Source organism: Staurois parvus, unplaced genomic scaffold, assembly GCF_062004578.1.
Source record: "Staurois parvus isolate SC_StPar_1 unplaced genomic scaffold, SC_StPar_1.0 ptg000147l, whole genome shotgun sequence".
Lineage (NCBI taxonomy): Eukaryota > Metazoa > Chordata > Amphibia > Anura > Ranidae > Staurois > Staurois parvus.
The window spans coordinates 26,809,564-26,831,817 of NW_028317943.1; the positions used below are offsets into that span (position 1 = coordinate 26,809,564).

The window sequence follows — 22,254 nt, forward strand, 5'->3', positions numbered from 1 at the left end:
CATCCACAAACCAAGCTCTGGTGTAAGGTCAACATAAATAGAGGAATACAGTACTTTATAGAGGGAGGCAAACAGATGTCTCGGTAACACAGAAAGGGAGCACACCCGCTCGTATTCAGTGAGTGGACGATGGACTTGAGAGGTAGTGTGCAAGTATCTACAGAACGATGATAGATGTAGAGCAGTAAACCAGTTATCTGAACCACCCGGAAGGTTAGGTAGGCCCGAGTGGGAATGAAAGAATGGGGCGCCAACCATGTACGCGAGAAAGGGGGACAATCTCAGTAGACCCCAAGCCTTGTGGGAAAGCCAGGTTGTCACATAAAGGTGTCAAAGGGGGATGGGTCTGGAGGACAGGATAGCATTAAGTCTGCACTTATAGCACAGACATAGGACAGCCACCGTTAAGGGTGAGAGGGAATGAAATAGGTGCAAGTCCTGCCTATAGCCCCAGGGAAGGGCCCTGAGGTCAACAGGGGACAGGTCCTGTTCTACCATGGTGGATGCCGTGCTGAAGGGTCGGGGATACCAATCAAGCACACGAGCCATAAAGATGGCTTTATGATAAAGTTCAAAGTCTGGTAGGCCGACCCCACATTGAAATTTCGGATAAGTAATTTGTGTTTCAGTCTTGAAAAATCGCGTTGCCAATAAAAAGGAACTGACATGAAACGTAACGTGAGGAAGAAACTCCTAGGTACTGAGACGGGGATAGTCTGGAAAACAGAGCAATTTTGGAAGCGTATCCATTTTAAGGGTGTTAATACGTCCAAACGAGGATAAAGAGAATGCTCCCTAGGATGTTAAATCTTTGCGGATGCGGGATAATAGGGGACATAATTAAGCATATGTAGATCTGAGAGATAAGAATGAATGGTAATGCCTAGGTAGGAGATGTCCTTAGGTATCCATTGAAAGGAAAAATTGGAACGTAAATGCGACATCGTGGTTGCGGGAAGAGTAATGTCCAATGCCTCAGTTTCGTTATGTTCAATTTAAAATTGCTATAGGTTCCAAACCTACAAAATTCATGTAGCAGACAAGGGAGTAAGGTATGTGGTTGTTGGATGTAGACTAAAAAATCATCCGCATACAATGAAAGTTTGTGATGGAAGGAAGGGGTTTGGATGTCAAGTCACTGATCCTTAAAGCATGGGTAAGGTGTTCCATAACTAAGACAAAGAGCAGAGGGGACAGGGGGCATCCCTGCCTGGTGCCATTCGATATGGAAAATGGCAAAGAGGACGTGCCATTTGTAGCAATCGTGCACACAGAGATGGACGCGATCATCCATTTTGCTCCAAACCCCTCCATTTCGTATCTCTCCCAAATGAATTTTCCTCATCCACCCTCCCTCTCTGTTGAGTGACATGCGGTCTGTTTGATGCAGATCACAGGCAGCAAACTCATTGGGAGGGCGTCATGGTTATAAATCTCACAACTAGCTGGTGCCCCTCTGTCTACGAGACTCTTGCTAGAGAGGGCTCGTAAAGCCATAAAGCCGAAAGCTCTGACTCAAAGGCATTCCAGGGAGCCGTAAAAACAGACTTACATTTAAAAACTCACTTTTTCATATAAGTTTATATCTTCAAATAGGACATTATTACATAAACATGGAGCCCATATTCGGACGGCCCACTTTAAGACAAGTCTCCTGGTATATCACACCCCCTCTCTGGCATATACAAGAGAGCAGAAAATTATATCTCCGTAACCATTCAAGCGGATATTTCATATCTAACCGTTCAGCAGAAGATTCTGGGTATTAATCTACTCGTGGATAGAATGTTATGTGTGTCCAGGGTAAGTTATGAACCATAATATAATTTGTTCAGGCTTTGGTCATAGTCTGAGGTCTCCACCTACAACTCCCTCCCCAAATGAGGTGATTGGTTCTCTGTTTCAGGGAGACACCTTGTGCAGTTGCTAGAAAAAGCTAAGCTGAGCTAAGTTGAAGATTTCTCCCTTTTTAACATCGGAACCAACTTTGGGAGAAAATGCCCTTTTGTTCAGAAAACTTGAAAGCTGCTTAACCCAAGGGTTTTGGCAAGTACTTTATCTATCTAAATTCCTGTTATCTCTTTGCTGTGCTATTGCTTTCTGTATATTTAGATATATATATATTGGCTACATCTTTTTCTGTAAATATTTTTATTGCACCCTTTTGACCTTTTAGTAATAAATCTTACTTTCTGAAAGTGTTGAACTGTTTCTAAAGCTCTTTAATGCAAACTCAGAACCCCTGCCTCTGAAAGCGCTACTGTGTGTGTGTTTTAAACTTCGGTATATCGCTGCCTGTGGTGACAGTAGTATACCGACGATGATATTGCCGAGTTTTCTCTTTCTCTGTACAAAAAGGGGGTGGTGGCAGTGTGAAGGGTTAATTGGTGTTGTCTCTGCCTTCCCTGCAAGGGACAAAGCCCACCTGATCTTTGTGAATGAGAGAGGGTAGGAGTGGGGACAGGCAGGTCTCTAGGACCTTTGCAAATAATTTCGATATCCAAATTAAGGAGAAATATTGGGTGGTAAATATTGTCGATGGCGTTGAAGGCGGGGGGGGTAGGGGAGAAAGGAAGATACAGACCTAGCAAACTTCAGAAATAAGTGGGAGAGAGGAAGTGTAAAGAACAAAGGACAGAGAGGTAGAGTAGAGAAAGGGTAGGACCACTGTGTCAGGGACTGTGGGTCTTGCCGCGGCACACAAGTCTGCGCATGCGCAGATTGCTTAGGCGCATCAATGTGCAGGCATTAGGACCTGGGCGTCCGCAGCGGCAATTGCGGCCACGCATGCGCACTCACGCACGTGGGCGCGCCTGGCACCAATGTTGGTGCAGGGCGCACTATTTAAACTGGCCAGGCGGTGTTCATATTGCCGTAAGGTCTAGTTCCTGTTACCTGTGTTCCTGATGTGCGTTCCTTGTTGCCGACCCTGCCTGTTCTGAATCGTGTTGACCTCCTGCTCTGACCCCTGGCTCGTCCCTGACTATTCCTCTGCCTGCCCTTATTATTATTGGACCTCCTGTTGCTGAACCTTGGCTCGTGACCCGGCTACTCTCCGTCTACTGCTTGGTACCTATCTGCCTCCACCATTACCGACCCGGCTAGCCTGACCACGCTCTCTCCTGACTGTCATCCATCCATCCCGCTCGGGACCTGGACCTGTCAGCCTCTTCACATCAGGCTCACCCCTGGCACATACCCTCAGCGGGGCCCCTCTACCACAGTTGGGTGCACTCAGGGGTCACGACCTGGTTTCAGTCTTGCACCAAGTCCATCCCCATTATCAGGGGCTCTGGTGAAAAGGCAGACTGGGACTTAGACTCCGCGTCCTGGGGAATCCCGTTCTGTGGATCACTAGAGATCCCTCCGGGCGGTGTCTGACACACTGACTGTGCAGGGTAGGTCATGGATGAAAGCAATAACAGAGATGGGATCCACCCAAAAATTAAAAAAGAGGGAGCCAGTAAGTGGCTCTAAGGAAGTTTCTCAACCTTTTTGCAGTCAAGGCACCCTTTAAAATTATGGACAGTCTTGAGGCACCCTTTAAAATCATGGACAGTCCCAAGGCACCCTTTAAAATTATGGACTTGAGGCACCCCATTCTAAAAAGTGAAAAACGATTCTAATAGTTTTATATAACGCAGCAACATCCAAACATCAAACAGTGCATAACAGTAGCACTGAGAGGCCTATTTGGGGAACGTGAAAGGCACATAAAGCAGATCCTGGCCCAGGACTCCCGCTGGGAATGATTGGAGTGGAAGACCACTCAACTGGTTCAGTAACACATAAGAAGTTGAAATAAAACCTTATAAAAAGGAAAACAAAATTTTGCTAACCACACAAACGTATTAAATGTGCTGCATAAGTGATTCTGGGGTGCAACCCAGAGACAATAATTTTGATATGCCCTATGTGATTGTAGAAAGCTCCACTCTGCCTACCTAGGTGACACATACAAGGGGAAATGGGAGCATGCCACAATCCAAGGTGTCCTGAGCATAAAATCACCATTGGAAATCAACAGGAGTAATGGATTGGTAAAACTTAACAAGGCTTCAAGCCGAGGGTAAAAACCCTCAAGGAGGGGGCAGAGAGGGAAACCTCCCCTGAACTTAGGCAGAAACTCAGTCAGTCATCCGAGCACTTGTGGGTGGAGGACCTTGAACATTTCTTCTTGCCCTGTCGTTGCTATTGCGGGGTGTAATCCTGGAGTTGTCAGTGGAAAAGGCCAATCTAGTAAGGACAGTTGGGGCATTTCAAAGGGGCCAAGGTAGTTGGGTAAATCCCCAAAAGTGCAGAACTGTTCAGTCTTGCCATTGTGGGAGGCTCAGAGTTGAAAATGGAAACTCCACTGGTACCTTATGCGGCGATCTTGAAGTAGTTTCATGAGTGGCTTTAAGGCCCTTTGGATATTCAGGGTCTGATGGGAGAGGTCTGGAAGCACAAAGGGAGTCTCGTTAAAGAATATGGTGTTTTGCGTGCTGGCTGTGTGCATGATGGCACCTTTGACCTTGTAAAAATGAACTCTGCATAGTGTGTCACGCATAAATGAGGGGTCAGGATTTCTTGGGCCCGAGGTCCTATGTACCCGATCCAATTCAATAGGTGCATCTTTAGGCTGCTGTATTAGTTGATTGAAAATAGCAGTACGTGCTGCTGCTAAATACTTAGGTTCCACTGATTCCAGAATGCCCTGGATTCTGATATTATTGCGATGGTTCATATTTTCTATATCATTCTGTTGGTACATAAATTGCTATAATAGTACCAGCTGCAAGATAAGAGTCTCCTCATGGGATTACAAGGCATTACAAAGTCCATTAGAAGTGTTTTCAATTTCTTCCATGCAGACACATACATCTTTAAGTTCTGATATCTCTGTTTGTATGTCTATTTAATGCGTTTTACACAATTCACACAGGGATTCAAAGTAGGAATGCAGAGATCTGATGCGGGACTGCAGGTCCCAGCTGTCTCTGGAACACAGTGAGACTTGGGAGAGGCTTTGGGAGCGCTGAGACAGTCTATCTGATCCTCCTGGGGAGGAGAGGCGACCGCGGGAGCTCACCTGCAAGTCGGCCGAAGGCTCTGTTCCAGGAGGAGGAGGCGCCATCTTGCCGGCCAGGGTATGGAAGGCCGTGGATCTTGTGAAGCGGCCCAAATCGCCTCCAGAGCGGTCCCCTCCAGACTTCTTGGAGTCCCTGTGTTGGTTCTTGCACATGTGTGGGGTTCAGAGAACTCTTGTGAGGGTAAATAGCCCTGAGGGAGATATAGGATCGGGAGCTACCGAGGAACACATCCTACAGCTCCATGCACCAAGCCACGCCCCCTAAGCTCTGTCTTTAGCCTGAAACGCATTTACCTGCCAGTCTCCCACTGTACTTCCACTGTCTGTATTGATTTCATCCTGGTTCAATAAACTGGATTGTTTGGAGTGCAGATTTCCTTTGTTCTTAACTGCAGGGAACAGTACTTCTGTTACAAAATTATTAGTAACAATGAACTGAATAAGAAGGAAAATCATCTGAATGTGTGAGTTAAAGGGTTTATAATATGTAGTTAGATATATAATGATTTTCATTACATTGACCCCTATAAGTGCCAGAGGAGTGCACCAGACTCTTCTTGTTGACGATCTTGTGGGAAACAGTGATCAGCCATCCTGGATAATTTCATCCAATAAACGTTGTTATCTGAGATAAGCTGGGGCTAAAGTGGGTGTGCTCCCACCTTCATAAATATAAAATTCACAGCAGTGAGAGTGTGTATAAGGGACCAGTGCTGTATGGAAAGATAAAATACACTGGTTACAAAATAGGCTACTCTTGATTAGTCATTATCTGCATATTTGTTTCACCTCATATGATTAGAGTGTAGGTAGAGTAAGGTAGCAAGAGTGTCTGTATGACAGCCAGGCAACAATCATTTTCAGAAGAGGAGGTAATCAGTGGCAGTCTCCGTATGTCTTTTGTGAAAAGCTTACCTTAAAGTGGTAATAAACCCAAAGACAGAAATGTTATATATATTGCAAACTACCAGTCTTTGAATGTGGTGGCTGTATTATTCTTCTGTTTTTAGGCTTTTTTTTTCACTTAGCGATCCTACCAATAACACACTTTCTGTCTTAGGGTGTCAGCAGATAGATTAAGTATTAAAGACAACTTTGGACAGAAGCATTGTCATTCTGGTGAGAGGGTAATGTTGGATACACTAGCAGATTTAGATGGACTTGACTAACAAATTAAAGGAGGATTCCAGTTAACACTTCATAATCAGTTACAGCAACAGTTTTTTTTTTATTATGGGACAAAGGTGTTACATAAATGTAAAAAGCTGACCATTCTAATTAAGCCTGTCAGTGTTTAATGGTTTGTCTCAACCCTCTAATTGCTACTTTGTCTGGACAGCTTGATTTGTTAAAGTAAGCTGAAAAATAAACTTATTGGCTGGATCACTGGGTGAAAATAAAAGAAATAAAAAAGCCTAAAGGAAAACGAATGCAGCCACCACATCTAAGAACTGGTAAGCTGCAAATAATACATTTTTGTTTTTTGCATTTAATAGCACTTTAACTCGACATGACTTTTTCCAACATGATTTTCAGAAATCTCAAAAACAAAACAGGCATGGACGGATTTATCATGAGAAGTAGCAGGCATGTACCTATAGGAGGCAAAGAGGCAACTTTTCTGTACAGTCATCTCATTAAAGCTTATTAATACAATCACAATGTTCTAAACTGGGTTAGTACCAAAAAAATAGAAATATGTCTGTGTAATAGAAGTGGTCCTAGCAGGAGGCTTGTTTTGGACAACGAAAGATGAGGGCCTACTGGATCCAGCTCTGAAAATCCAGCCTTGATAAAAGGAATAGCAGTGTGATTGAAAATCAAAACAATTTTCATCAGTGCTCCGTTTCTAGAAGCACAGGTCAGTATTTTCCTACCAGTCAAAAAACCTTCTTTCAGAATAGATTTCAGCTTAGAACTCAACGTAAATTATTGTGCTATAACTGCAACCACTTATTTCAGGCATCCAAACAGAAAAAAAAAAAAAAAAAAAAGTTGTGCTCTAAGAATTCAGGAAACGCTGCAAAAACACTGTATAATCTAATGACTGTTTATGCTGGTTTGAATACTAAAAAGCTTTCAGAATGTACTCATAATCCTGCAGTAGAACACAACCATATATGTCTACATGGCAACGTGTTTTGACAGAAAATTTGTTATTTTTATTTCATCAGCCTGGTTAGCTTGAATGTTCCAGTATTGTCTTGCTATCTTTGAATAATAGTAACTATTGTTGTCATATGTCTTCTTTATTGCATTGTGTCTGGGAATACATTGTCATTGTATAAACCAATGGTAATAGCGGATAACGGATGCAAGAGATGAGGAATAAGCATCCTCTGCAGATCTTTTTTGGCAGAGCTGCTTCTAATACATAGTAAGGACTTGCACATTCATTATATTTGCTTATAACATTTGATGCATAGCTTATCTGCTTGTGTGCCAGAATAACCCAGATCCATCTGTATTGCTGCAGAAAGATGTATTGTACCTGTCAGCTGGTCCTCCAGGTCTAACGCAAGTTATTACAACAGGACGAGATTTATTCCTGTCCTCATGTGCTCCTCCTGGAAAAAGGGAAAGAGAATAAACTTATTGCTCTGAGCACGCACACGCATCCTGCTTGCGGCTTCATAACCTCAAATACATTAGTCTTCACTATTAGACACAAATATCACATTCAGTCTTTCCTTGCCACTAAACATTCAGCTAAGGCAGTAGAATTAGAGATCATAAAAGATTACTGCCAGGTTGGCTGGCAACAAAATGCAGTGCTGTAAAGGTCAGAACAAAAAGAAATAAGTAGAATGCACAGATCATACAACTCTCTTAAAATGTTAGCCTTTAAAATAATAAATAAACAGAACTATAAAGCATAATGCACCGTCTTTCTATTGAATGATATAGCAAAACATCTTTCTCCTAAATCAGGTGACCTTAATAGTATAGAATGGTATGACATCTGTTTACTGTATTATACAGTATGTTGTCACTGTGGTCATATTGTGTATGTCTGTTCTAAAAAGCACAAAAATGTACCGGATATTTTCTATAAAGATCTAAGCTACACATCACTATGTGGAATGTCAAGTAAACAGTTATCTCACAAAAAGAGTTGTTGTGCCCAAGTCTGGGCATTAGATACCTTTGACAGGTTATGTTTGCCAGGCTGTTGAGTAGATGGATGTGTATAATGCATAATTATCACAAAGCCACAAAGAGCTCCCGCTAGTGTCTATTTAAGTCAGGACAAAATTAATTAAATTAAAAAAGGATAAGCTCACCTTTTAACAAAAATAATAAATGCACATTTTTTACAGATAAAAAAATGTGCATTTATTATTTTTTGTTTCTGGAGCCTGTAAAACATTACACCAGGAATCAGCAGATCACTGATGCCATACAAGTCTTCTGCAGACCTGTCAGTGGAACTGTGTGCCCATACATCTCATACAGGCAAGCAGATACTTACTGACAGGAAAAATCAATGAACTACCATGGCGCTCCACTGCACCATGGTAGTTCATTGAGAATTACAAGCCAACAGCCACAAAGGCTGTTAGGACTTTCTATTGTGCTCATACACAGAATACTGTGAATGAGTCACACAGCAGGGTGGGTGGAGCACCACGCAGCCTTGTTTTGTTTTTTTTTAAATTGTAAAGCTAGCGGCAGGGAGAAGATCCCCCGCTAGCTGTCTCAACGGGGATTAAGGGGGATGCAGAGGTCGGTCTATTCGTAACATGTTACACCTTGAATATGGGTGTAACATGTTACGAAAGGTGAACTTATCCTTTAAGGTTCATGTAATAGTATATACTGTATCCTACATCTTGTTATAATCATGACATGACACAAAATAACTATGGCCAGAAAGAAAATTAAGTGTGGTCACATTGGTGGCCATTAGACTGCTATATGCAAACATTTAAAGTAGTAGTATTACCTCAACCAAATATCACCTTTGAACTCCCCCAGGGGACCCACTGTGCATTGCACTTGGTCTTATCAAACTCCGTGCTGTAGTTGCTGAGCAGCCTGTTTGGACAATTTGCCCCATAGCTGTTCAACCACACTCTAGCAAAGAGTCTGTATCTATAATTAGGTGTGAGTGGCAAACCTGGACTCTGGCAGCAGGAGAGCTCTGGAGACAGCGCTGTCATTCACTACAGCATGGGGAGAGAGAGATAGAACCTGTCAGCTTGGTTTTTTTTTATGACCTATAATTCTGTCTGCAACAAAAAGTGAATGAGCAGTGGCAGAACATTTCTTTCCTCACTGCACGACTCATTCACTCATCAAAGAACAAAGCTGACCAGGAGACACAGAGCCCAGACAGGACAGAAGGAGAGAAAGTGTGTGAAGTGAGCACATACCCCTAACAGACAGCAAGTAGAATGTAAGAAGCCAGCATAGAAACCCACAACCTGGCAGGAGAGAAGCAGAGGAAGAAATATGTGAACTGGCTGGATAGACATGAGAGGGAGAATGAAAAGTACCCCGGTGAGGTTGTAACATACAGGCAGAGGTAGCAGACACTCATCTGCACTGCACTTCTTCTATGTGCTCTTGTGTAATGCAGATTTGCATTTCTGGAGTACTTGATCATAGGCACAGAGTAATGTGCCTATAATCAATTAGTCCAGAACAATCCTGTTCTGGATCTCTTGAGCACAGCCACATTAACCTGAATAGGAAACAAATAGCACACAGAGGGGACTGTAGCTTCAGTGCTGGCTGTGCCTCCCGCATGAACACCACAAATTGTGGCTTCAGCCTCAGGTGGAGCTACAACCAGCATACACTAAAGTAATGATGTTCTTGTATTGCACAACCACAGCATAGATCAGAACAGGACCACGGTGTTCGTATGTTTTAACTAACAAATCTAAAGTCCAAGTGTAAGTCTGCCATGAGTCTTTGATGTTCAGGACTACAGACACAGAGGGTCATAAATGCACAAAAAACCACAAATATATTGGTAAGTGATCAGAAAACTGCTTTGCATTAAATATGTGCCATATTATGTTTGGTAACTAGCTTGACAAATCTCCCTTAATGAATGTAATAGTTTAGAGTTATCAACAGCCTCAAGGGTATGGATTGAACAATCTAGTATGTGATGAAAGGCTGCAAAACAGGCCACAGAAAACAAGTTTAGAACATTCAAAGAATATTCAGTCTTTCATCATGTGTTGCCAAAAAATTGGAAAAAATTTAATTTAACATCATGTTAAAATACCTTTGAGGAGCTAACAAGGAAAAATGTGACAAAATATATGTGAAAATTACAAAAGTAACGGATTATATTCAGCCCCTAAGCTTTCACCAACTAACTTAATTTTATAACACACTAAATGTTTTAAGGAGACCTGTCATGAACCTAGTTACTTCAACCCTAAGAGCAGATACCAAGTGACCACACACAACTGGACAGCAAAATGAACTTCTATGTGCCTAGGTAGCCCTTAAATCCAGGTGTATTCCATACATTATGTTTGATTTGAGCCATAAATCTGAGCTTTGCCGCACACTAAGCATATGATGATGCACTGAGAACATTTCCTCTACTGGCAGTTAAAACAGTACTGAAGCAGAGAGAGAAACTTCAAACCTTTTTCTTCTTTTTCCTACATGGAATTTGTTATGCTTTGAGCACAGCAATGTGCATGGTAAACATTATGTATCAACAGGTGCATACACACACGCATATATATAGTGAGGATCGAAAGTTTGGGCACCCCAGCTAAAAATTTGTATTAATGTGCATAAAGAAGCCAAGGAAAGATGGAAAAATCTCCAAAAAGGCATCAAATTACAGATTAGACATTCTTATAATATGTCAACAAAAAGTTAGATTTTATTTCCATCATTTACACTTTCAAAATAACAGCTGAGACCTGCCAGTGTCATGGATTGTTCTCAATCATCGTCTGGGAATATCAGGTGATGTCAATCTCAAAGGTTTTAAATGCCCAGACTCATCTGACCTTGCCCCAACAATCAGCACCATGGGTTCTTCTAAGCAGTTGTCTAGAAAACTGAAACTGAAAATAGTTGACGCTCACAAAGCTGGAGAAGGCTATAAGAAGATAGCAAAGCGTTTTCAGATGTCAATATCCTTTGTTCGGAATGTAATTAAGAAATGGCAGTCATCAGGAACAGTGGAAGTTAAAGTAAGATCTGGAAGACCAAGAAAATATCAGACAGAACAGCTCGCAGGATTGTGAGAAAAACAATTCAAAACCCACGTTTGACTGCACGATCCCTCCAGAAAGATCTGGCAGACACTGGAGTTGTGGTACACTATTCCACTATAAAGAGATACTTGTACAAATATGGTCTTCATGGAAGAGTCATCAGAAGATAACCTCTTCTACGTCCTCACCACAAAAATCATCGTTTGAACTTTGCAAATGAACATATAGACAAGCCTGATGCATTTTGGAAACAAGTTCTGTGGACCGATGAGGTTAAAATTGAACTTTTTGGCCGGAATGAGCAAAGGTATGTTTGGAGAAGAAGGGGCACAGAATTTAATGAAAAGAACCTCTGTCCAACTGTTAAGCATGGGGTTGGATCAATCATGCTTTGGGGCTGTGTTGCAGCCAGTGGCACAGGGAACATCTCACGAGTAGAAGGAAAAATGGATTCAATAAAATTTCAGCAAATTTTGGATGGTAACTTGATGCCATCTGTGAAAAAACTGAAGTCAAAGAGAGGATGGCTTTTTCAAATGGATAATGATCCTAAACACACCTCGAAATCCACGGGGGATTACATCAAGAGGTGTAAACTGAAGGTTTTGCCATGGCCTTCACAATCTCCTGACCTCAACATAATTGAAAATCTATGGATAGACCTTAAAAGAGCAGTGCGTGACAGACAGCCCAGAAATCTCAAAGAACAGGAAGACTTTTGTAAGGAAGAATGGGCAAAGATACCTCAAACAAGAATTGAAAGACTCTTGGCTGGCTACAAAAAGCATTTACAAGCTGTGATACTTGCCAAAGGGGGCAGTACAAGATATTAACTCTGCAGGGTGCCCAAACGTTTGCAGACGCCATTTTTTTGTTTTCTGTTATTTTGAAAGTGTAAATGATGGAAATAAAATCTAACTTTTGTTGACATATTATAAGAATGTCTAATCTGTAATTTGATGCCTTTTGGAGATTTTTCCATCTTTCCTTGGCTTCTTTATGCACATTAATACAAATTTTTAGCTGGGGTGCCCAAACTTTCGATCCCCACTGTGTATATATATATATATATATATATATATATATATATATATATATATATACATACACACACACACACACACACACACACACACACACACACAGACACAGAAAATGCACAAACAAGCTTATTTAAAGCCCAACTCCAGGATAAATGAGCATGTTTACTTTGCAATACTATATGTATACCCTCTAGAAACCATAAACCTCAACTCTAGGCAGATAAAAATGACACAAATTAATGTAGCTCTGTAATAAAAATAATACATAAGTGTATTTTTGTAATACAAGCAGAGGCTGTATAGCAGAAGTGGAATGTAAGAAGAAGTGCTGCTTCTCCTTTCACTGTCCAATCACAAGCTGCCAATCTGAGTCTAGCTGCTGTTATTTTAGAGCCCTTTAGAATAGATAAATAAATCATCTGAATGTTTTATAAAAGTAAAATATTTTTTTCCTTCAGCTTTTTATTTTTGTGGCTTATATTGCGACTTACCTCGTATTACAAATCCGAAGGTGTTACCTTCTTTGTGTAGTGTCACCTCCACAGTTCTAAAAATTACCCCTGATCCTTGTATAGCTGCAAAGAAAGATAAAAACAGTTTAAAAATTAACATAATACAATTTTGTGTTTTGAATATTTCTTTTTCCTAAAGTGAATATAAACACTACCAATGAACTTCTTGTATTATCTCACTTTTGATAAGTTAAAATTAAGTTATAGTACATTTTACTTATATCATGCTGTCAATTTATGCAGCACTTTACATGTACTGTATACATTCACATCAGTCCCTGCCCTCAAGAAGCTTACAGTCCAAGGTACCGAACTCAAATTCATACATACACATACTAGGGCCAATTTAGACCAGAGCCAAGTAGCCTCCCTGGCGGTATTCCTGAGTGTAGCTCAGGGTAATGTTTTAGTACCACAAGGTAACCCCGAGCTACACTCGGGCTTACCATGCGGGAAATTTGAAAGTGACATTCACTAAATTCACTAAAATCACATAGTAAAACATTACTGTATCAAACCATTTCACATACATTTTGTCCCTACTGGTTTGTCCTGTGCCCTGCCTACATTTTTACTGTTCTTTCTGCCTGGAAACTGAGAAACGTCCATGGCGTCCAAAAAGCGTCCCTTTAGGTCAAAATCAGTTTTAGAACAGCTAGAGAACAGCGATAATAAATTAGAACTACTTGCAGAATTGAGTGATTATTATTATTATACAGTATTTATATAGCGCTAAAAGGTTTGCTCAGCGCTGTACATTATAGTGGGGGACAGAACATGAAACAATACAGTAACAAGACAAAACACGAGGGGGTCAAGGGCCCTGCTTTTTCGAGCTTACAATCTAGGAGTGATAATGATTCGTTGGGAAATTCGTCATCAGAAACTGAAAACGATTTTGTGACTTTGCTGAGTGATGTGCGAACTTTGTGCTATATTTCAAATTTCAGTGTTTTTGGTTTGATTATATTATTGAATTAAATTTATTATTTTTTATGATTATTTATTAAATTATAATTTATGATTTCGGGTTTCAAATTTTAACATACCCGGGATGTTTACTAGAATGTTGTTGGACAGATTTCAGTGAGTTATTCCTAAAAATTACAGGCCTACAATAAAAAAAAACATATTTCCATGAAAAAAAATGTACTGCTTTGAGCACAGAAATATGGACATAATCAGACCACTAGGCAGGTTAACCTACCAACGCGACTTAGGAGTGCGGGAGGAAACCAAAATACATAGAGGAAACCTACACAGGCACAGGGAGAACATGCAATCTTCATGCAGGTAGTGCCATGGTTGGGATTTGAACCATGTGCTGCCAGGAGGAAGTGCTAAGCATTTAAGCACTGTGCTTCCCTTGAAAGCCTTATATTATGCTTCTACCAGCAGTACCCAGGTTACAAACAAGATAGGTTCTGTAGATTTTTTCTAAGTTGAATTTGGATGTAAGTTGGAACAGGTACATTTTTTAAGTACAACTCCAGCCAAAATGTATTTCTCCCTTTTGGATAGCAGCTTACTATACAGGCACTTGGCAGAGGGGAGACGCCAAGCGCGAGAATGGGAGACCCAATAGGTGGAGGATCGGGACTGCTATGTGAAAACCCACTGCACACAGCAGATAAGTATGACATGTTTGTTATTTTTAAAAATATATTTTAGGGTTTACAATCACTTAAAGTGGGGGAAGAAGAAAGTCTAGCAATAACAAAATGTATTGCAGCCCAATTAAAAAGCATGATGAACAACTATATGTGCTGCTCATTATACTAGCTCTGATTGCTCATTATGAAGCTGCTCATTAAAGTTCATCTATAGCCGTTTGTGTCCCTGCTAGAGTGATTCACCCTTTCTTCTCATCCTGACGACCATTATGATCAGGATAGAATGTAATAGGAAATCAAAATGCTATAATTGCTATTGGATATGAGGTGTGAGGAAATTTTCCAATGGGGATTCCATGTTCTCTCTGTAAAGACATTGCCTCTCTTTCTCTGGTACAGCTTCCCAGGGGGACACAGACTGTTCTAATGGGAAAATATTACATAAATAATCAGCAGTCAAGAAGTCACTGGATCATACACATTTTTAGCAAAAGAATTTCAGCTGAAAAATAGAACATGCCAGTGAAAACAAGCATTTTGGTGACACTAAGTGAGCCTGGGCAAGACAGAAAAAGAATTGCTCACTTATGTGGGAGTTAAAATATTTGGAGCTGTCACCTTGACCCTTGCTTTATGAATTAGTAAATTACTTGCCAAGATGAGGGATGAGTATGTCAGGTGTTCTAACCCCTGATATACCAATGCTTGCGCCAGTTCAGTAACTAACCAAGTAATGAGGAAAAGATAACAGCCTTGGATGCTGCACCATTAAGACCTCAGGTTAATGTGAACTTAAAAGATATGACAGACAAGTATTGTTCCAATTCCGTTTAGCATGTTCATTTCCTGTACACTGTGAACTGTTATACAGTGACTAGTGTATAAAATGCTACCCCAGAAAAACCCTTTCCTCAAGTAACACTTGGTTAATAATGGAAAATTAAATATTTTGTTCACATTGCACAGACTCACAGTTCTGACTCCAAAAAGAAAACCACAGAATTTACACCTACAGACATCATTATGCTGCCACTACCCTCAACATATGCTGACTGACAGGTCAACTGCCAGCTGGGAAAATCTTCATCTTTCAGATGTTCCCTCCCAGCCCTGACTAAATGTAGCTTTACTGGAACAATTTTCTTACACTGGCAAGCTGAACAGCACGTAGGAAGACAAATACACGTTTACTGTAACCCCTGCAGCAGGTATATTACATTCATACACATATATTTGGCTTTTGGTCAAATGACATGCTTGAGTTCCTCAGTAAGGTATAGTTAACACAACCTCTGCAGTGAACAAATGTAAACATAATCTCTGAAATTCATAAAAACGGGCACAGATAGATTTTGCACAACTGTCTCTCACGCGTTCTAAAAGTGCAGTATGTATTCATGTACCTGGCTAGAGTTTCTCTCTCTGTATGCCAAAAGAGAGTTGATCTTCAATAGCTCCACAAAAGTAAGATACGATCTGTTAGTATTTTATTTTGAATTTGGTGCATTTAATGCGCCACAATGTGAATGCTGCGCATTTTCGAATTACCTGAATTTGGTGCATGAGTCACGGTTATAACCAGTGTGTTCCAAATGCTTCAGAAAGTTGGCGCAATACAACAAGAGGGATTAAAAAGCTTTTTCTATTAAAATAACAAACACATTATATTTACCTGCTCTGTGCCCCAATCCTCCTCTTCTTGGGTACCTTTTACCTTTACAACCACTTTAAATCCTAAATATGCTTAAAGTGTTACTAAACCCAGGATCCTGCATTCACTATATCTGGTCTCCCACAGTACACAGAACATGGAAATGCAATTATTTTAGTAAATATACTGTATACTGCTAAATACCTTTTCTCATCAGCAGCTAGAGCAGTCTTGTGACTTCTATCACTGCCCAGCTAAGCACTGGTTATTGTTGTAGGAGTTTTCATTCTCCTCTGACTGTCCTATGAAATTGCATGTCCCCTGACCCTCTGTCTGGATAGTGCCGATTGGCCCTGTGCTGATCACATGCACCCTACCAAAGAAAAAAAACAACTTACTAGCCATACACACTAAACTGAGTATGTGCAGAGTGACTTCTAGAATTCTGTACTATCAGCAGATGGATTGGGGACAGTAGAAGGGGAGGAGACAGGATCAAACATCCTTTTACACAATGTGGAGGATTAACCTCTTAGGTTCCATAGTAAGTATAACCAGCATGCTTTACTGAATATACAGGCTGATTTTACGGTTGTGGGTTTAGTATCACTTTAAACCTGCTCCAGCACCCATTCTAAGCCTATGCTAACTACCCTGTAAAGGGAAGATGCTTATACTTACTTATGCTGAGGGCTCTCTAGTCCGGTCACATGATCAGCTCCCAGTGACAGCTTCAGTGTAGAGGAAAGACAGCCAACAACAGATGCCCCATAGTAAGCCTATGGGTGACATAACCACACAGACACTGTAGCCGTTTTCAGCGATCTCTCCTCTTCACTGAAGCCGGCTGCTGAGAGATCATATGAATGGATTGGAATGCTCTCAGCATAAGTATAAGCATCTTGCCTTTATAGGGTCGTTAAAATAGGGGTGGGAGCAGGTTTAACTATAGTTAGGATTTGACTGAATTTTGATTTGAATTTTATGGACTGGAAGAAATAAAAGATACAACATGAATAAAACGTTGGGAATGCAAAAGCAAATAAAATAAGTCAAATGCAGTGAAACTGCAGGAAAAATGTACTCATTAAATTCTGAATAATCTCAAGTGTCTCAAATTGATGTCAAAAGCATGCTGCATTTATCAGGGCAGATGCACGTTCATTGTCCAAAATAATGAACTGGAGCTTCCGCATGCCAACAAAAAGTGTCACAAGATGCAATTTGGACCTTAGTAAATAGTAAAGTTTTACTATATCTAAATCCAAACAAAATATAATATATCACAGTTTGCAAGTCCTTATATGTTGTGACAGCATTCGATTTCTTTTGTATAGCTCGCATTCCTTCTGTACTGAAATGTATTGTAATTGTACTGTCTTCCCTAATATTGTAAAGCGCTGCACAAACTGTTGGCGCAATATAAATCCTGTATAGTAATAATAATAATATAGCTAAGTACATTTTCTGCAAGTACAGTAAAAAAAAAAAAAAAAAAAAAAAAACACGTGCCCTGTCTGGCCCCATGCACATGGGCAACAATATGCAGTACCCTGGGCACAGGAGTGCGGCAGAAACTTTATGCTAGAAGACTTTTCAGCATGAAAATGTCTGTGTGCATAGGGCCTTAGCAATCTAGTCTCCTTCCTGTGGGCAGCAGAAATCTCAAACAATGTTATCAGGTTTCTTAACTCTCTTCCCTGAAATACAAACAGTATCCCAACTACAACAGTATTTGGAAGAGGTTTGTAGTCCAAATTAGGAAAACAGCCTAGGGGGACAATGCTGCTCCTCCATAGATACAGTGCAGTGAGTCTTTTCACCCTAGGACAGAAACTGTGTTGTTGGCAGAATCTCCAGGTGAAAAAAAATAAAGACAGAAATTTTGACTTGGCTGTAAATTTCTCATCTCTGAATTCAGTACAAGATACAGGGCTGTAGTCATACACTATGGGTTATATGCAGAATACTTTTAGGCTAAGAAATGTTACCAGTGCTGCATCGTGGTTTGGCACTGTCTGACTACACCGACTGGACGAGCCTCCAGAAACTTGAAAGTGAAGTTTTGGTTTTGAAGAGAATGTAGAGATCCCCTTTTCTGAGCAGAAGCAGTGGCTGAGGTGGTAGGAGAGTTGGCTTTTTTCTTTTGAAGTAGGAACACCTTTCCCACAGTGACTTCCTTAATGAATTTATGATGGAATTCTCCACACAGGTGTGCACCATCAAAAGACATGTAGAAGAGGTGCCTCCTACAAGCAAGTTCAAGATACTAAGCTTTTAACCACAAAATTCACATGCACAGATATAAGAGACATTCTAGAGCAGCCTCTCTCAACTTTTTCAACACAGAGAAACTATTAAAATAACTTTCTGGTCTGAAGGACCCCTGCTAAAAATAACTGTATCTACAACTCATGATACATTAGTGTGATGGTCAGTGGTAAGAATGCTTCTTACACTTGTGGTTATTGGGAAGAATTACCCCCTTATAGATAGATAAAAAGATCAATGATGTCAGTGGGAACTCACCTGACAGACAGAAATTATTAATTGGTCAAGGAATCGCTAGCAACCTCTGGAGGAACCTTGGAGTTCCTCGAAACCCTGGTTCAGAAACCTTGTTCTAGAGAATTGGTGAATTACATTCTCCAGCGCAGGGGTTTCCAAACTTTCTAAATAAAGGGCCAGTTTACTGTCCTTCAGACTTTAGGGGGGCCGAATGTGGGTGGGTGGGTGTAAAATAATTTCATAGCACCTGTGGACAGTGGGAGGAGGAATAGTACCCCACCACTGGTATCAGTGGAAGGAATAGCGCCCCATTGTTGATGTCAGTGGGAGGCATAGCACCTCTTCATTGATTTTAGAGGGAAGAACACTAATGCACCACTGGTGTCAGTGGAATGAACACTGCCAAAATCAGTGGGAAGAAAAATGCCCCAAGGGCCAGATAAAGACCAGTAAAGACCACAGCTTTAGAGTGTCCTCAAAAAACAATAAGGCTAGGGAATCAACTGTAATTATTCCAAGAGAATGGGTCAACAAAGACATGTTCATAGTCTCTATTCATCTGACTTGTCCAGATTGCTAGAGTTTGGCAAACAGACATGGCTGCAATAGCAGGCTGCAAAACCAGACCTGAAAGGGCAAATCCCCACATTCCCAATAGGAACTACAAGGCGTTTGAGTACTGAAATGGTAAGGGATTTACTACTGGAACAGCTCGTTTTTTCTTAAAATATTTTTCTATATAATACATTTCAGAAAAAAAGCATGAAAGAAGTGCATGCACTTTCAGGATTAGGCCAATCCTAACAGTGGACATTCAATTTAAAGTGGAACTTCACTCTCTCAATCAACATGGACTATTTTTAATCCTTATGATGCCAGCATTCCTAAATATATAGGAAAGTATATCATATTTACTTGTTTTAAATGTTTTTTTTACATTTCTTCAGTTACTTCCTGGTTTCCATGTCTAGGCAAATGATCTCATACATTCCAGGAGTCTTCAGGAGAGAAGGGAGGGTTCTCAGCTCAGCCTTTGCTTCAGCTAAGGGTAGATGGATTCCAGAAAGTAAATGCTATTTGAATCATCTGCCCTTATTCAAGATGGCCACTGCCAGAAATGCCAGGGAGTGTTTTTCAAAATGATTTCTCAGTAATAAAAAGCATGTAGACCTGGTTGGATGGGTGAGTTTGCTTTGAATAGTAAAAATGAATTACATAGCATTTTTGGTTTGTGGTGCTCAATATGAATTACATAGCATTTTTGGTTTGTGGTACTCAGATACAACGCAGTTTCCACTTTAAGTCTTTTTTAATTTGCTACCTCTTAGTGCCCATTGGGGCTTTCTTGGGCTGTAGAGACTAAGACATTGTGTAAAATTGTCCTTTGCTAGGAGCACCTATCACTAAGTCTAGATTGGACAACTGGTGAGAGGCCATAGCTTGTGTTTCATAAAATGCAGAGGTTGGAAAATCTTCCGCAGTTTCCACTATAATATCTTCGTCCTTTGTGCTTTCCTCCATTTCAACCACAAACAGGTTAGGAGGCGCCTTCTCTGATTAATAAATGGAGTCAGGGGGAGAGAGGCAGGGTAGTGTTTTTGATCCCTGGAAACCAAAAGTTCTAGGAATGTTGGTAGTTTTACAAAGAACTGAGACATAGTGACAGAGAAATCTGCTTTGGTCAGAGGAGGTGAGCGGTATCATAATAGAACATTCCTCTGGCACAAAGGAACAGCTATCACCCTGAGCAGTGTTCTGAGTTTATTGTAGGCCGCCATCAAAATGAGTAGGGTCCAGTTAGGTAAACACCGAGGGTTAACGATTCGGAAATGGCATAGAAGCATCTGAAGATAAAAAGAATTATTTAAAAAATTCTCCAAAAAGGAAAAGGGAAAAGTGGTCCATCACCTATACACACTAGGAAAAAACTATAGTCTCACAGATTGGGTTGGGTTATAAGATCATGCACTAGGGGCGGCACTGACAAAGATCTTTTCCTTTATCCCATCACCTGAAGTTAGTCTGCTTATAACCCATGGTCTAGGACTATAGTCTTGTGTCCTGTACAATTAAGATATAGGAAACTAATTCAGCCACCACATCTAAGGACTGGTAAGCTGCAATATATACATTTTTTGTTTTAAATATGCTTTAACATGTTTTGGCTAAATATAAACATGTCACCTGGTACATTCACCTGTATGCTAACGTTGGGAAAATTTTCACCATTGAATATACTTCTGCATTCTGTTACCTGGCTATGTAGCGCAAAGATAAGTAATGGCAAGCACAATTTTGCTGAGCTGTTGGGGAGATGGTTTCAGTGAAGAGGCCTTGCAATGTTATACTTGTAAACCAATACGAACAGTGCATTGTGCAATATGTATAGAGTTTGTATTTCATTGAGAAAATAAACAGCCAATTTCCACCACAAAGGGACAGATAGAGAGAGATGGGCATATCTGTACATAGGACCATTTTAAGCTGTGAATGAAAGAGTGGCCAGAAGAAAGCCACTGCTTAAAAAAACATAAAACAAAAAAAAAAAACCCTGTTTGGAATTCACCAAACAGCACATGGAAGACTCCTCAAACACATGGAGGAAGATTCTCTGGTCAAAAGAGACTAAAATTGAACTTTGTGGTCATCATAAGAAACTTATATATAATGTATTTTATTGAACAATTTTGACAATAGAGTAAATGCATCACATACAATGCAATAGCAAAACAGAGCATCATTTCAGGCAGTCCTCCAATAGACAATCCTTCACAGTCGTGGAGGTAAGATATACAGAGTAAAGGAGCATCAGTGTCACATAGTCAATAATAGCACAGAATGCTGCAATACAGGTGTAGAATATAAGAAAAAAATAAAACTAAACAAAACAAGTTTCACTAACTGGTCCCACAATTTCTGAAACCTGTCTCGTAGTTATATCATGACGGGCCACATAAAAATATGTCCGTAGTAGAAAGCATATGTCTCTGTGTACCAACAAAACATCGAATAAAGAGTAAGCAAGTAAATATGGTGTGCCATACATCATCATAGGTTAACAATACATAAAGGCATCTGGTAACTCACATGTATCAAAAAATGCAGCCCATGGATCCCAGATCTTATCAATATTGTGGGAACATTCCCTGGCTTCCTACATTAATTTATAAAAGTGGCAAAACCTGATTGGTCACATTTTCTACAGATTAATGTGAATAACCTCTGTATAGATCCACTGCAACACAAGTTTTCCTGGCATAGAACAATAAAAAATCTCAAAAGTTGATTGTGATGTGTGCCCAGGTCCAGATCTTCCAAGACCCTTAACACACACCATTGTGGATTGCATATATTGGGGATCTCAAAACATGCAGCAATAAATTGAGTGACTAGGGACCAAAAGGGACAAACCTTTTCACAACCCCAAAGCATATGGAGATCCCCAGTTTGCTTTTGAAATTTGTGACAGGGTTGTCTCTCTTATTCATCTGAAAAAGTCGGAGTGGTGTGTAATAGATTCTGTGGAACATTCGTAGTTGAATATGTCCATCTCTAGCCGAGATGGTAGTATTAAAATAATGTGTAGGATCTCATCCCAGTTGTCATCTGAAAGATCCGGGGATATCCTGCAGCCAACAACGTACATTGTGGAGCTG

General features: G+C 40.5%; 1 protein-coding gene across 12 annotated transcripts in view; it reads right to left on the bottom strand.

Annotated features, from left to right (window-relative positions):
* GRIP1 (glutamate receptor interacting protein 1) overlaps positions 1 to 22,254 on the bottom strand; it is an 892,229-nt gene that overhangs the window by 220,981 nt on the left and 648,994 nt on the right. For all 12 annotated transcript variants that reach the window (XM_089674172.1, XM_089674168.1, XM_089674167.1 and 9 more), the window contains 2 exons: positions 12,806 to 12,889; positions 7,563 to 7,638 (listed from right to left, as the gene is read on the bottom strand). In XM_089674172.1, the coding sequence (XP_089530298.1) occupies positions 7,563 to 7,638; positions 12,806 to 12,889 (160 nt within the window). The remainder of the gene's footprint in view (positions 1 to 7,562; positions 7,639 to 12,805; positions 12,890 to 22,254) is intronic.